Below are 15,973 nucleotides of genomic sequence, written 5' to 3'. Positions count from 1 at the left end.
GATGCGTACACGTTTAGTTACTATATGTAAATGCTGGTGTATAACATTAGATGTACAGGTATTCAAAGATTCCTAAATTTGCAACACCTATTAAGGCTATTTCCAAAAGATTGGTGAATCTTGAGTACTGATACATGACTTTTTGAGAAATTTAGTTCACGATAGTTCACGAATATATTCATAAGTTCACAGATCCATTAATATACATCGAGCTTTAGCCACTTGAACATGTGGTCATGAATAAAGTGCTGAAAATAGTTGATTACGAGACTAGAGGTATTCTGGTCATTTGACCAAATGTTGTATAAATTACACTATAAATAGTATTTTCAATTAAATGAATCACTGAATGGAGTTCCCAATTCCAACAAGCTTCAAGATGCAGAAGCCGCAATGTGCAAACCCTTCTCGTTGGCGTTGAAAAAGACCGCCAGTAGCTGGTACTCACGACTAGAGGTGGACTCCATCACTTCCTTTAAACAGCTCGGCCGAGAGTTTGTTGCACATTGTCAACAACCACCCCCGCCACAAGAACTCCAACGTTCTGATGGCCATTAAACAGGGAAAAGGTCAGTCCTTAAGAGAATACATAGCTTGTTTCAGTGCCTAGTTATCTGAGATTCTGGAGGACGACCATTCCGTAGCTCTGGCTGCTATGAGAATGGGCGTCCAAAACAGAGACCTCATGCTCTCCCTGGCCAAGGAGCCTGTCCGGAGTTCCGGACTCTAAGAGATCTGATGGCCCGTGCAGAAAAGTACAAGCATGCCGAGGAAACCTTAGCCAATGAGAAAGAGATCGAGCTTGCTCCATCTAGAGAACAGCGGAAAGGCCAAGAGGACTCCAAGTCGGGTAACAGTCCACACAAGCAAGCACGTCGAGATAACAAGGCCCTGGCCCATGACCAAAGCCCTCCTTGAAGATTCGAGAGATGTACTCTGCTCAACACCTCCATAACAAACTGATGGAGATTGCCGACCAAGGCATCATCAAGTGGCCGAAGAAGATGAAAGCCAGCAGCAAAAGGCGTGACATGAGCAAGTACTGCAGATTCCACCAAAAGGTGTGACATGAGCAAGTACTGCAGATTCCACCAGGATCATGGCCACAACACCGACGAGTGCTGGCAACTCAAGGAGGAGATTGATGACTTGATTCGAATGGGATACCTTGACAGGTACCTCCAAGGTTAGAACCGACCCCGGAACGACGAGCGACCCTCAAGGGGTGACCGACGGTCTCCCGGTCGCAAGGACGAAGACCGACCTCAGCACACTCCTGAGGCCCGAATAGAAAGGCAATGCTCGGCCCCTGCTGGGGTGATCAACACCATCTCTAGTGGCCCTGCAGCCGGAGGGCCTACAACCGCTGGATGGAAGGCCAATGCCAACCAGGTGAACTCCTTGCATGTTCCGAGCAAGATGACAAAAACCGGCCAGGTAATCTCCTTCTCCGACGAGGATTACCACGGTGTCCTCTCCTCGGGATGACGCTGTAACGATGACCATCGCCAACATCTAAAGAATTCTAATTGATAATGGGAGCTCGGCTGACGTTCTGTACTACCATGCCTTCGAGCAGATGAAGCTCGGACCAGAGCGACTGAGACTATAGATTCATCCCTCTTTTGGATTTTCAGGGGGATGCCGTCAGGGTCGAAGGATCCATCGAACTCCCTGTCACCGAGGGTACCGATCCCTGCCAAAGGACGATCATGGTAACTTTCTTGGTCTTTCGGGTACCCTCAGCATACAATGCTATCATCGGCTAACCTATGCTCAACACCCTCAACGTCATAGTCTCCACCAGTCATTTGAAGATGAAGTCCCCCACCGATCAAGGGGTCAGGGAAGTCAAAAGGGACCAGGGCGTGCCACACCCGTGTTATGTGGCCGCCTTGAAGGGCACAAACAAGGTGAAGGAAACCCTCTCCATCGAAGCACCTGACCCCAGGGATGAAGCTTGGGTGATCCGGGGAGAGCCCGCCGAAGAGTTGACTGCAACGACATCTGACCAGTTTAGATCGATTCCCTCCTTCAAGGCAAATTGAGAGTTAACATGATTAACTTCTTAAGGGCCAATGCGACGTTTTCGCTCGGTTGGCAGTCGACGTTCTCAGGATATCTGTCGAAGCGCCGCTCATAAGCTAAGTGTTCATCCAAGCTTCATACCGGAGAAGCAAAAGAAGCAGAACTTCGCCCCCGAGAGACAACAACACATCAAAGAAGAGGTCGACAAGCTCCTTTGAGCTGGATCCATCAGGAATATCTACTATCCTGAGCGGGTGGCAAAGAAACTCAATGGGAAGTCACAGATCTGCATCGACTTCACTAATCTAAACCGAGACTACCCGAAGGATCACTGACACTACCCACTTCCTCGGATCGACCTCTTGATTGATGCCCCCTCCAGGCACTAACTTCTGAGCTTCATGGATGCTTCTCCGGCTACAATCTGATCCTAATGTATGAGCCCGATATCCCCAAGATATCCTTCATCATAGAGCAAGGACTATATTGTTATCGAGTTATGCCATTCGGGTTGATGAACACTTGAGCAGCCTATCAGCGGCTCGTCAACAAGTTGTTCAAGCGCCAGATTGGCAGGAACATGGAAGTATACATCGATGACATGTTTGTTAAGAGCCTAAAGACCGAACAACATGCCGTCGGCCTATAAGAGACCTTCAACGTTCTATGTCGATATCAGATGAAGCTTAAAGCCACCAAATGTGCCCTCAGGGTCACCTCAGGAAATTCCCCGCCATCATGGTCAACCAGAGAGGAATTGAGGCTAATCCAGAAAAAATCAAATCCGTCCTTTACATGGCCCCGCCGAGGTCCATTCATGACGTGCAACGACTCACCAGACGAATCGTTGCAGTAAGCCGATTCATGTCCAGATCTACTGAGTAATGTATCCTGTACTTAAAGGTCTTAAGGAATGTAAAAGAATTCCAGTGGACCGAGGAATGCCACGCAGCCTTCAAGCAACTCAAGAGCTACCTCGGTTCGCCGCCCTTGCTCACGAAACCCGAGCTCGATGAAGAGCTTTGCCTGTACCTCTTCGTGAGCCCAGTGGCGGTGAGTGCCATCTTAGTCTAGCAAGAAGAAAGAAACGAGCGTCCGATCTAAATACGCCATCCGAGTTCTCACGATGCAGAAACTAGATCCCAGAAGATAGAGAAGTTTGCCTACGCCATAGTGATCGCTGCTTGAAAGTTACGTCCATATTTTCAAGCCCACTCCATCACCGTCCTCACTGACCAACTCCTCCGCAAGATCCTCCAGAAGCCAGACATGTCGGGACGCATGATCAACTGGTTGGTTGACCTAGGCGAGTCCCCGAGAAATACCAAGCATGATGACGATCCCTTCCCTTAGCTACTGTTCGTAGACAGCTCCTCCAATACCAGGGGAAGCGATGTTGGGCTAATCTTGGTCAGACCCGATGAGCTCCTTCTTGAGTACGCCTTATGGTTTGATTTCAAGACTTCTAATAACGAGGTTAAATATGAAGCACTCCTGGCCGGGCTAAACCTCGTGCTTGAGATAAAAGCCAGTCGACTAAAAGTGCACAGTGACTCCCGGCTCATTATAGGCCAAGTTATTGGTATCTACAAGGCCAAAGAGCAGAGAATGTTGAAGTACCTACAAAAGGTACGTGAAATGATTGCAAAGTTCGACATCTTTGTGATAGTACAAATTCTGAGGATGAGAAAGACCCTAAAATTAAGAAGCTACTTCTTCGGCCCAAGATGGCCCGACAAAGTGGGGGGCATTACGTTAGGGATAAAATCCGTCCTCCAATAAGCGCATGACACATGGCTCCACACCGACCTTGTAAAATTGAGCTTGCCAACTATGAAACGAGGTCAAAGAGGTCTTTCCACCATTCTCCAAATAGCAACTCCAAAGAAATAGGAAAGTCCCCTAGAGGGAAGCCTGAACCTTGCATAGCAACTTTCCTAATAAATTGGAGGTATAAATAGAAACCGAGTCCCCTAGGGAAACTTGAAGATCTCCCAAATAAAGATGCCGACTTCTAAGGGAAGTCATCCAATCAGAATGTCTCCAAGAAAGGCAAGCATTCCAAGCTGCCGGGGACTCTGGCTTTATAAAAGGACCCCACGCTCGAGGTAAGTAACTAAGATCTGGCACGCACTGTTACTCCGCTCCCTTATCATTCGGTTTATCTCCTGTTGTGCTGATTTCTGACTTGAGCTTTGGAGGGTCTTCCCGGAGTTCAAATTCTGGGACCTCTAACATGTGTTGTTTGAGTGCAGGACAAGCACAGTCCGAAGTTCCATTCCAGTTCATCGGATCGGAGCAGATTTCAGCACCAACACGATGCTCTCTTGCTCATGCTAATGATTGGGGGCATCCCTTGTTTTATCACACCTGATTATTTATTTATTTTTTTCGATGAAAATGCTTCATGCTGCACAAAGATTTATCCTATAAAACATAACTTCAAAGTATCTTCTATTTTCATTTTGATAAGAAATTAAAGTTGCACAATCTGATAATGGTGAAGAATGAATCATTTCCTCATAATGTGGGTTATGAAACTGGAATAGGTATGACTGAAATCATGCGATTTTCACATAATGCATGTCCAAAGATCAAACAGACCAAGTCCAATCAGGATGTGCATTTATTTAGTGCAATAAAAAAGTAATAGTATCATTATGTGTTTAACTCCCAACAATATTTCCATCAGGCTGTAACAATTGGCTAACAGTACAGCAATAGATAAACCTTTAACTTAAGCATGTTAAGTTCTGAACATTTAATGTTAGGAAAACAGGTTTAAGTAACAACCAACAATAAAAAAAACTTGTGAATAGGGAAACAAAAAATGTTTCCAAAATCGATACAAAAATTATATTTTAGAGTAAGTTGGAAAATGGTAAGGAGAATAATATACCTAGCTCTTTGTATCCAGTCCAATCACTCTTCTCCCACCACTGTCAAATAGATCAAGAAAGCCAATTAAATGCCTTCACCTGGCATGATTATATATTGGAGCTATGACAACAACATCAATATGTTATGGAATGAAGATAAACAGAGCATTGTTATTAGTAAATGGTTTACTAACAGCATTAATATGTCTAGATAAAGTGACAACCTAATGTCAATCTTGTAAAAAATGAAAACAAGGTGTATTAAATGATGAAATAACCTAGACATTTTAGTTCAAACGTAAGAAACTTATAGGAACTTCAGAAATGAAATTCAAGCTGTTCTGGTTCAAACAAAAAGTTCCAACATCACCATTCATATATCATGTCAGTAGCATACTTTGGCCTCTCACATTCATGACCAGCTAAATAGCCTATTAAGTATTTGATACATAATCATCAGAGTCAGTCTTCCGGTAAAAAGTGCACTCTAAGAAATATGTAACTGCGTTTTCTGAATTTCAGAATCAGTACAATTAATCAATGAATCAGATGGTCGTTAAAATCTTGATGAAAAGAAATGACCTTTGGTGTCATGCACATGTTTGTTTGCATTCTCGCCTCCTTAGCAAGCATAAGAGGAGGATATAAGTGTGATATTGAAGTCGAAAAAATTAAAGGAAAAATTCCTTACTGCATGTTTCAAGAACCACTATTCACCAAATGTTCAATTATCTAGGGGAAATCAGTATCCTAAAGCAAATTCAGCCTCAATTATGGTTGTTGTATGGTGACCAAATTGTTATGTATATTATGCTCATTGCATCCACGTCTCTAAGTTAAAGTTCTAAGTATCTGTACGATAAAATTGCAGTATGATTTCCAAGAATTGAACCATGGACAAGCCAAATGTGAAGGTTCTAAGAGTAACAAAACCAAAGTAATAGGTGATATCAGAAATGACAACAATATCTATATTGAGAAGTCCCATGCATGATTTATCAAGAAACTTCAAATGGAAATGCATTCTAGCTTCCTTTAGTCGACAAGTGCTTTTTGTTTTTGAATGGCTACTAGACAGGTGCTGTTAGACATTTCTGAGGACTCTTTTTTTTTTAATGAATATGTACCATAGACAAGAAGCCGAGAAGGCAACCAGAACAAAAAGCAAAAGAGGACAAGACAGACCTGCTATAAAAAAGGCACCTCATGCCAAACTATAAAATCTGTACATGTAACATCAAAATCTGCCTAGGTATCAGCATGGGCACTTTCCTTCCCATTGAATATGTGAGAAAGCACACTCCATAGAAGCAACAATGTCCAGTATCTCTCAAAAGAGGCATTTGTTTTATGTGGATTATCAAGATGACGCATGCATGTGATGATGGTTATCATTGCTATTGTAATAGCTGAACATTTACTTTCTAATTCATCTTTATGTCCTTTCTATAGTGGAGATAGTCGCACGTAATGACAGATCACGACCATATTATTAAAAGCTTGTGGTTGCCCGTAAATAATATTCCAAAGCTTTCGTATGTTCTTATGTTGCTTGTGTGGATAAGGCGTGGAAAGGGAGAAAGAAGAAGATCTCGTTGTGGCATTCTATCGATCATAATCCTATTCTCATGGTTTCTAATTCATCTTTATGTGGATGCATGTTTAAGAACTAGAATAATCAGTTAATAACAAGATCCATTAATGGTCGTCAATATTGGCCTGTTATGTCGTCACCGTCACCACATGCAACATCGATTGATAATGATCCATTGGTTGTGGTGCAAATGATCTATCATTAAAATCTTATCCAATGCCTCTGTCCAAAAGAAAGACAACACAGGAAATTGGAATCTTCCACACCCGTCTAGTGAGAATCAATGCTCAAGAACTGGCCACAAGATGCCAAAAAAAGACTCAACAAAGAAGGAACCATCAAAGACTCTCTTATCCTTGATTTGAAGCCTAAAATAACACATCATTTCAGAGGGTAAGCAGGTTGTAGATCACCAAGCTAACTATGCTTGTTAGTGTAAGAAAAATAATGTTTTCTTGGCATTAGAGAGATCTTCCTACATTCGCTAAAGACGATGTGACATGCATTATCGTGCATGTCTGAAACAGCAAGGTTCATTCTAAACTCAAATGTATACAATATATATAACAATGCAATAGTGTAAATTATGCTATTTATATATTTTTTGTTGCCTATTTTGTATTTTTAATATTTTTAAATTTATTACTTATTTTTAATCATTTTAATAGATAGATTTATTATTTTCCTTGTTTTAAAAGGATTTTTAACCAAAAAATAATAATTTTTAAAATGGAAAAAAATTGACTTTGTCAATCGATAGATCCGGCATGAATAACTCACATATAATTTTTATTTATTTATTTTTGAATAACAATGATAAATAGCAGTAAACTAAAAAGTGTACAAAGTCTCGAGGAACGCAATGCCAAGATACAATACAAGGCAAACAAAAACAAACAAAAAAAAATCGCAAAAAATCAAAGATAGTATGGAAGAAAAAGACGAAAAGATCAAGGCATGTCCTATCAACTCCAAATCAGGCCAGTTAGCCGACATCACTATTAGCATAACGCCAAACATGCTTAAACTGAACCAAGTGACCCTCAATTATCTCCTGGATTTCTTCGATCGTGTCGTCGAAATCTTCAAGGGTAGGAATAGCTCGGATTCATCCATAACGAATTACCTTCAACAATGCGGTGATCGATATCGCTAGGATCAACCAAGCATAGACAGTGAAGGATAGTCATCACTTCCGCCTCATTAGAATCCTTTATTCTGATAGGTAGAGAGAAGGCCTACTTAGTGCAACCTGAATCATCTCTAGGGATCCCCCCCCCCCCCCCCTCCCCCCCCAACACCAACTCCGGTTGTTCTGAGGTCTCCTAATCTAGAACCATCAAAGCTAAGTTTCAGCATTCCAGCATTAAGAGGAAACCAATGAGTAGGAAAGGATGGATTCTCCTGTTGTTATAGATCTCGCGCCAGAAGAACCTCAAGAAATGACTGGAGACACCCCTAAAAAAGGGGAGGGCTCTCGCCCAAAGAATAGTCATTGAAATGGCCCATTGAAAGATGGAGTGTGTTTAGCACTCTGCTCCTTTCTTCCAAATAGCCCAGGTAGTAGCCCAAAAGGCCAGCCTCCATAAATCTCTTCCTTTCAAAGGCCAGGGGCAAAGTTCCCAGATTCAAAAAGATCATCAAAATGGAAATGGAAAACCCAAGAAATGCCGTAACAGTTAACATTCGGCTCCAAATCTCTCTGGAAACCTTGCAATGGATAAAGATGCAGTTCATTTTTTCTTCCACCTCTAAATAAAGGGTGCAGTGATCTAAGATTTGTATGTTCCAATTTCGTAAATGATCTGTTATCAAAAAGCATCGTCCATCCAAAAGCACAACTCTAGGCGGGGCAGAGATTTTCTAGATTCTGTTAATTGGTGAGGAAGGAATGGTCGGCATGAGATGATGGTAGAAAGATTGGACATTAAAACCGTCATTTGAATTCTATCTCCAAATCCTCTTACCCTATCCCTCTCGTTTGATAAAATTCAATTCCAAAATATTCATGAACAAAGAGAGCTTGTATATTTCCCAATTAAACAAATTTCAACAGAAGATGACCTCAGGTTGTGATGTTGTTGTTGTTTAAAGGGAATAAATTCTCTTTAAACCTACATACAAGTGATTAGATAACATGAACCATCAAACTTCAACTGATGGTTGTTAGTTAAACGTAACTCCAGTGATTGTGTTACATGTAAAATATCTCAGTAATGTTCTTTCCTACGTGTAAAATATCTCAGTAACGTTCTTTCCTAAGTAGCAATACTGGTGTATTAAATGTTTCATATTATAAATTGTGATGAGTAATTGGTTGTTTTCACACAGTATAAGAGCTATTATTGCCTCACGGCAGGTCTTGGGTTCAAAACCCAACAACTCCTTGATATTAAAAATCCACGTATACGGCCAATCCAAAAAAAAAAAGAAAAAAGAGAGGGATAATTGGTTGTTTACACCATTTGTAAAGGCATTTCTATCTAAATGCATGTCCAAGGGCATGAACACTTAGTTATTAATGAATCTTTGTTCATACTTTTTAATTGAACAACAGAAATAGAAATAGAATAGAATTCTCATACTTTTTAATTGAACAATAGAAATAGAAATAGAGTAGAATTCCCTAATTCAAGTTAAAAATTAGAGAAAACAAAGCCCCAAATCACTAACAAGGTTGAAGTTCTTAATTAATCTAAGCTATTGATAGGTAACCTCACCCAATGTACATTGTTTTCCAAACTATGATAGGACATGGGAAACAAACAATGTTTGATCGTATGAATGGCCAAAAGTGCAAAAACACATTTCATAGTATATACCATTTCTTTCCATTCTGAAGAACCATCATGAGATTGCCCTCCCATTCTAGCCCAACGACATCTATATCCATTGTCCCCTAGGTCCTCTCCGCTTTCACGGTACCAAGTACTCCCATCTTCATTAGTGCCAGATTCATTGACACTTTCATTTAGCAAGTTGATCCCCCAATCCTTCTCACTAGCTATACCAGTGTCTACAAGGAAGAAATCAAAGCATATAACAGGTTAGAGAAATGTATCAATCACAATCTATTAATGAAATATGACAATCTGAAGAAATTTTCCCTTTCATGTGAAAAAAAACCACCAATAAAGCACATGATGCAGAGCAAACAAAGGCTTCGTGCATATAAAGGCTCATAATAGAATCAATTACCTACATGAAAGCATGTATCTTCTAGAACTAGCTTGAAGACTAATTAGCAACTAAATTATTTGAATAATTAGCAACTAAATTATTTGAAAATGTGTCTTACCTCTTTTAGGTGGAGTATCACGAGATTGTGGGGCAGAGTGTCTTGGACTACATCGACGAGAGAACTCATCTTGTTTAGAAACATTCCTAGGTCTACAATGATTGCAGATAAAAGCAATATTAGAAATATATGAAGCATTGTGTCTAACATATAGTTAAAACGAGAAGCTTTAATTATTAAACTTGTAGTCCATTCCCATTAAATACTTCACTATAGTTCGTCAAGCCATTATGTAATCTACACATAATTGAATTAATGGCATGACATAGCGTTTTCCAGAATGTTATGAGGGGACGTTAGGTTGTAATTGCTGCTTTCCAAATAACTTGTGTGTGTGTGTGTGTGTGTGTGTGTAGAGAGAGAGAGATTAGAAAACGGATTTCTCCCTGATACATGTTAGAAACTTACCGACTTCTCCAAAAGCTTAAGCTTTGGGAGTAACTGGTAGTTTCACAGACACAATACACCTTCAAAGAATGTCAAATACAACAAGAATGACAGGGAACTGACTCCAGGTGCTAAATTATATCAGTGGTTAACTAGTAATTTGGGTCAAGGTTTTAAATTTCAGTTTCGGAATGCGTTTTGGTCCTCTCCGAAACCGAAATTTCAGCCGAAATCCAACGAAATAAAATACGGCTATTTTATCCCCTATAAAATTTTGACCAAAATTACCAAAATTTCAGTAATTTTGGCTGAAATTTTATAGGGGATAAAATAGCCGTATTTTATTTCGTTGGATTTCGGCTGAAATTTAATTTCTGGAAAATATTAAATAAAATCGGGTGAAATCCCTTAAATTTCGGACAGGATAAACGAAATTTTGAAATTTCGGTAGAAATAAACGACGATTTCGTGTATTATCAAATTCGATTTCATTCTCGATCGAAACCCGAAATTTTGGATTTCGGTAGAAATTTAAAACCTTGATTTGGGTTATCTCACATTGACCAAACATGATATTGCTCCTACTGTACAAGTCATGAGCTAGTACGTTTTGGACCCAACACGACTCACTTAAGTATTGCACATTGCTTCATTAGTTACACAAAGGGGACTCTAGACAAATGCAGTGTGTATGTTTTGGACCCAACGCGACCAACTTCACTATCGAGCAATGTTTCATTAGTTATGTAAAGTGGACTCTATACAAACACACTGTGTACTTATTAGCAGTGATTAAGAACTCATCCAACATAAGGAGTCGACTCAGTTGAGTCAATGATCAAAACAGTCAACTTTACATTAAAATTGGCAAGTGAAAGAGCCTTTAATTGACTTGGTATACCAAACCAATCTAATACAACAAGCACCATACTGCACCAGATCACTCTCAAAGATCATTTCAAAGTTCAAATTACAAATAACTTGTTAAATTCTATACAAGAACACTCTCCACAGTCACTATTAAGAAGCTCAAAGCATTAAAAAAAAAACCTAGAAAGAGATCTAAAACACTAAAAACAGACTTAAAACGAAGATCAAAATTACCTAGGCGAAACAAAGGGCTTTGATGGCATCGCCCTGATTCTTCCACTGCTACTTCGACAGCTCTTTTTCGACTCGAATCTCCATTCCTCCCCTTTCTCACCATTCATACCGGTCACGGATGTCGGTTTCCTTGGAATCAGTTTCCGAAACTCTGTATCTGAACAACAGCAACTGATTCCATTCCTGCTAAATCTCTTCCTCCGAAAAACCAAACCGTGATTCGGAGGAAAAGCACCAATCCTTCTAATTTTCAGATGGAATGGATTAGATAAGGATCTTGAACTCGCATCCATTGTGCTTATTTACGAAAATGTCATTGACAGAGGGAGTGGAATTACCAAAACCCTAGCTTCGGAAAATGCCTAAAAAATAGCTCTGGAGCTTTCTGCAAGCTTGTAGTTGTATGAGTTCTCTTATAAGAGAAGTTCAGACAGATTTGGCCTCTGTTTTGTACTACCCCGAACAAACAGAGAGAGGGAGATTAAAGTTCGCGCATCTTTCTCGACAGAGACGGGTTCGGATAGGAAGAGTTTGCTGGGATCTGTACGGTTGTTAACAACTGGCAGAGGGAGAGAAATCCTTTTCACTTATTTGAACCATACACGGGAGCGGGGTGGGGCCCGCTGTAGGCCTATCTCAAGTATCGGGTGTGGTGCCGACACGTGGTACTTAATCAGCAATGGTTTAAAGTCCCGATGTGTAGGTGCGGGGCTGTGTGTTGGTAACAAATGGGAGGGTTAGGATGATCCTATAGAGCTGATTTTTGTGTGCGTACTCGGTCGAGTAGATAAGCTTATCTACTCGGTCGGGTTAAAAACAGTGGGGGCCCACATTTTTGGGGTGATCCAAACCATTCATTTGAAATGCCCTTACCTAGATAGGGTGTCCACAAAAAATCAGCCTCATAGGATCATCCTAACTCATGCAACAGTGGAGGGAAAAATGGGAAAAAATGGACAAACACAGCTTGTCCACAAATCTGCCCATTTTTCCCTCCACTGTTGAATGGGTTAGGATGATCCTATGGAGCTGATTTTTTTGTGAACACCCTATCTAGGTAAGGGCCTTTCAAATGAATGGTTTGGATCACCCCAAAAATATGGGCCCTCACTGTTTTTAACCCGACCGAGTAGATAAGCTTATCTACTCGACCGAGTACGCACACCTTTCCCATATTAACTAATTGGAATGTTTTACAAATTGAGGATGTATTAGCAAAACTCCCAAAAATTTTACTTATTGAAAATTTATTTCAAGAAATTCTCAATTAACCATGTCTATCCATAAGATTAAGATGTACAAAAATCAATACCTTTACTTCTTTTGTATGAACCTTAACTAAATGAGGGGTAATAGATCAAGAGGTTAGATGAATCCATCAAGGTTGGCCATGTGACAATAGTGATGAGTTGTGTTCATCGATGGAGTCCGATCATGTCTATGTGACATACGTGGGGCCCAATAGTGAACGTTACAAATGTGCCTACCAATCAACATTTTCTTAGCAATTTTCTTTGTATTAAAACGTGAGAAAAAAAGGAAGTGATAATGATCGACAATGTGGTGGGATCTCGAGAAATAGAAAAATGAAATTAATACTTCCAATCCTTAGCTAGTGGCCAGGCAATCGGCTAGAAATGCGGGAAGAATCATTGCAACAACGACATCACTGAGGTCACGCAAGGGACACCACAGTTTGGTCCACCAGAGTTCAATATATCGTGCATCCGCTAGGAAGCTAGACCATCCATCTTGTCGGCCCAATATAAGAGATTATCAACGGCTCCTCACAGGGCATTCAATGGACTTATGCTCTTAGTATTAGACCTGGCAAACGCGACTTGTGCCCGAGGGTCGACCCGACCCACCCGCAAATTTGCGGGCACGGGTCTGAGTTTTAGTGACCAGTCAAAACTGACCCACGGGTGGCCCAACCCGCAAAAACACGGGTCGGGTCGGGTCAACCCGCGGGCACCCACAGGTCATTTGGCTTTTTTAAGGGTGGTGATTTTGTCATGCTAATCTAGTTAGATGGCTTTTTTTTCTAATGCAAATGATGGTGATTTTGTCATGCTAATCTTTTTTGTAAGGGTTTGATGCCTTAATAGGTTATGGCTGGCACCATAGAATATAAATAGGTTGTGGCTGGCACAATAGGTTGATCCGAATGTTAGAGGGTTGATCACTTGATCCTAACCCTCTATAGATCGGAGGGTTAGGATCAACCTATTGAAATGATTTTTGAGGCACAACCTATTTAGGCTGTGGGCCATCTAATGGACGTTTTGGATCATCCCACGGAGCCGGCCATACCGCCCTCATCAAAATCCAATGATAACATTTCCCAAAATAAACGACGGTTTGCATTTGCAGGTGACCCGCGGGTTGACCCAGCCCACCCGCAGGCCGCGCGGGTCACCTAAATTCTGACCCGCAAAAATGCAGGTCATTTCCTGACCCGACCCGTATGACCCGCACCCGCGGGTTGACCGGGCCCGGCCCACCCGTTTGCCAGGTCTACTTAGTATACATGAATTGGGAGTTTGGATCTAAGGAAAAGAAAATTATGAAAAATATTATTTTTCAAAGAAACTATTCCATGGAAAAAAATTTCAAGATGAAGTAGGTTTGCATTTTTCCTCAGGCGTGCTTTTTCAAAGAAAACTATTCCATGGAAGAAGTTTCAAGGTCTCGTAGGTTTGCATTTTTCCACAGGGGTGTCAAGATTCTGATTGGATCTACCTATGTCTTAGTCATGATCCATTCAAGTTCCTTATCTGTCAAATTGGATTCGGAGTGTTTCGGATCATACTTCTTGTAGCTCGGTCATGATCCATTTCCAATTGGACCATCCATTGGAGTTTCCTAGTAGTCATACTTACATTGTGCATGGTTAAAATTCTCAATAGAGGGTGAGGGCTAGGGCAAGCACGAGCACAGGCCGCATTGGCAAGTGCAAGTGACAACGGCAATGACCCGGTGGGTTAGTGACTTGGGATCAATGGTTAGAGAAGAAAGGGAAGAGTGTGACTTGAGAATTGGGAAAGATTAATGACAACATATTGAAAATAAGAATTGTTCAAACAAATGCATATGACTCATTTTTACTAAAATGCCGCTAAAATAATACATAAAGTTATAACAAAATGGAGAATATATTCATAAAATAGTATCATAAAATCAGATTAATACTGAGCCTTAATCCATCTCCAAGCCTTGGGCATTATTCATTTTTGTTTTGAAAATTGATTTTGAGTACAAAACTAAGGCGCCATTTGTTTTGGATTTTGATAATTGATTTTCAGATCAAAACTGGTTATTGGACTCTATTATAGTAACCCAACCGTAAGTTTTCTATTATAGAATTGAACCATCTATGCATGTTTCTTTTGCTAATGTTTTCTATTATCTTGGATTAATGTTTCTTTATATTATTATTATTTTGAATTCATATTGTCTTATTTTGTTCCATTTCTCTGTTTATTGATAATTTTGTTCTATATGATATGTGGTTGCTTTATTTTTGGCACTCTTAACAGGTATATGCACTAGGGTCAATCAGGGCCAATCAGGACGGGCCCAATCAGGACGGGCCAGGGCTGTTAACTTACCAACTTCTCCAAAAGCTCAAGCTGTTGAAGAAAGGCGTTATTTATCTTTTATACTCTAACACTCCCCCACACGTGTGGCCTAATTGGCAAACACGTGGCACATGTGGTCCCTCTTTGGACTGACCATCGCATGTGGATTTTTGCTATCCGAGAGGTTTGAACTCGAGACCCTTGGCTCTGATACCATGTTAACTTACCAACTTTTCCAAAAGCTTAAGCTGTTGAAGAAAGGCGTTATTTATCTTTTATACTTTAACAAGGGCCGTGATGAGCCCTGAAGGGCAGGCAATGGGTTGAGGTTTTCCGGCCCTGACTCAGGGTCAGGGCGGGTCAGGGCCGAGATAACGGGATCCAGGGTTGGGCTAGGGTTTTGAAAAACCCGACCCTGTTGCAGCCCTAGGTGGGAGAGGGGTAAGGACAGAGACACTAGTTTCAAGTTTTTGGTTTTCCAATTTTTACCCACTTCACCCTCATCTCCACCAATTTATCATGGAAAAAAAAAAAAAATCATGGTAGCAAAACTTGCTCTAGGTTTACCCTTTTTTCTTTGGTAGTTCAAAGGACGGTCGCCCATCCAACAAGAAAAGTAGAAATATGGAAGCTTCTCAGTCATTTGGATGGGAGAATTTTTGGAAGAAATCACGTTTGAAATTTCCAAAAACGGCACAATTATAGAGCCAAAGGGAATAGGCCGCACCTAAAATCATCCCAGGCAGCTACTAAGTAAAACTTGGGCTTGGTTTAGATTGCATGAATCAAGAATCGGAATCGGTATCCTATTTTGATTCCCATTCTGGATAGCCTTGGTAACATCGGATACCTTATCCGAGGAGAGAAGACTATGGCCTTCTCGAAAGCAACGTCGGTATATCGGATATACGATATCCACATTGTACGACCCGGATCCAATGTATAATTAATAAATAAATGACAAAAAAAAGCGATACGTTTCTTATTTTTTTTTTTTTTATGTCATAAGCTGACTCAGCTCCACGTCATTCAACAACGTGTCGACGTGTAATGCGCCAAGAGCATCTAATAGCGATGGGACGACCAATGAGGTTTTGCGGGA

The 15,973-nt window shown here is 40.7% G+C and overlaps 1 protein-coding gene across 1 annotated transcript in view; it reads right to left on the bottom strand.

The window, feature by feature from the left end:
* LOC143886644 (protein EARLY STARVATION 1, chloroplastic-like) overlaps positions 1 to 11,814 on the bottom strand; it is a 33,280-nt gene extending 21,466 nt beyond the window's left edge. Inside the window, exons 1-4 of the mRNA XM_077390692.1 lie at positions 11,291 to 11,814; positions 9,800 to 9,891; positions 9,324 to 9,517; positions 4,928 to 4,967 (exon numbers count right to left, since the gene is read on the bottom strand). Coding sequence (XP_077246807.1) covers positions 4,928 to 4,967; positions 9,324 to 9,517; positions 9,800 to 9,891; positions 11,291 to 11,583 — 619 coding nt within the window. The 5' untranslated portion in view covers positions 11,584 to 11,814. The remainder of the gene's footprint in view (positions 1 to 4,927; positions 4,968 to 9,323; positions 9,518 to 9,799; positions 9,892 to 11,290) is intronic.
* Positions 11,815 to 15,973: the final 4,159 nt, after the last annotated feature.

This window comes from Tasmannia lanceolata, unplaced genomic scaffold (genome assembly GCF_043159265.1).
Source record: "Tasmannia lanceolata isolate RefF3 unplaced genomic scaffold, GAP_Taslan_0.1 ptg000011l, whole genome shotgun sequence".
In the NCBI taxonomy this organism is placed as follows: Eukaryota; Viridiplantae; Streptophyta; class Magnoliopsida; order Canellales; family Winteraceae; genus Tasmannia; species Tasmannia lanceolata.
Note: the sequence above shows the minus strand (reverse complement) of the source record. Positions and strands in the feature narration are given on the sequence as shown.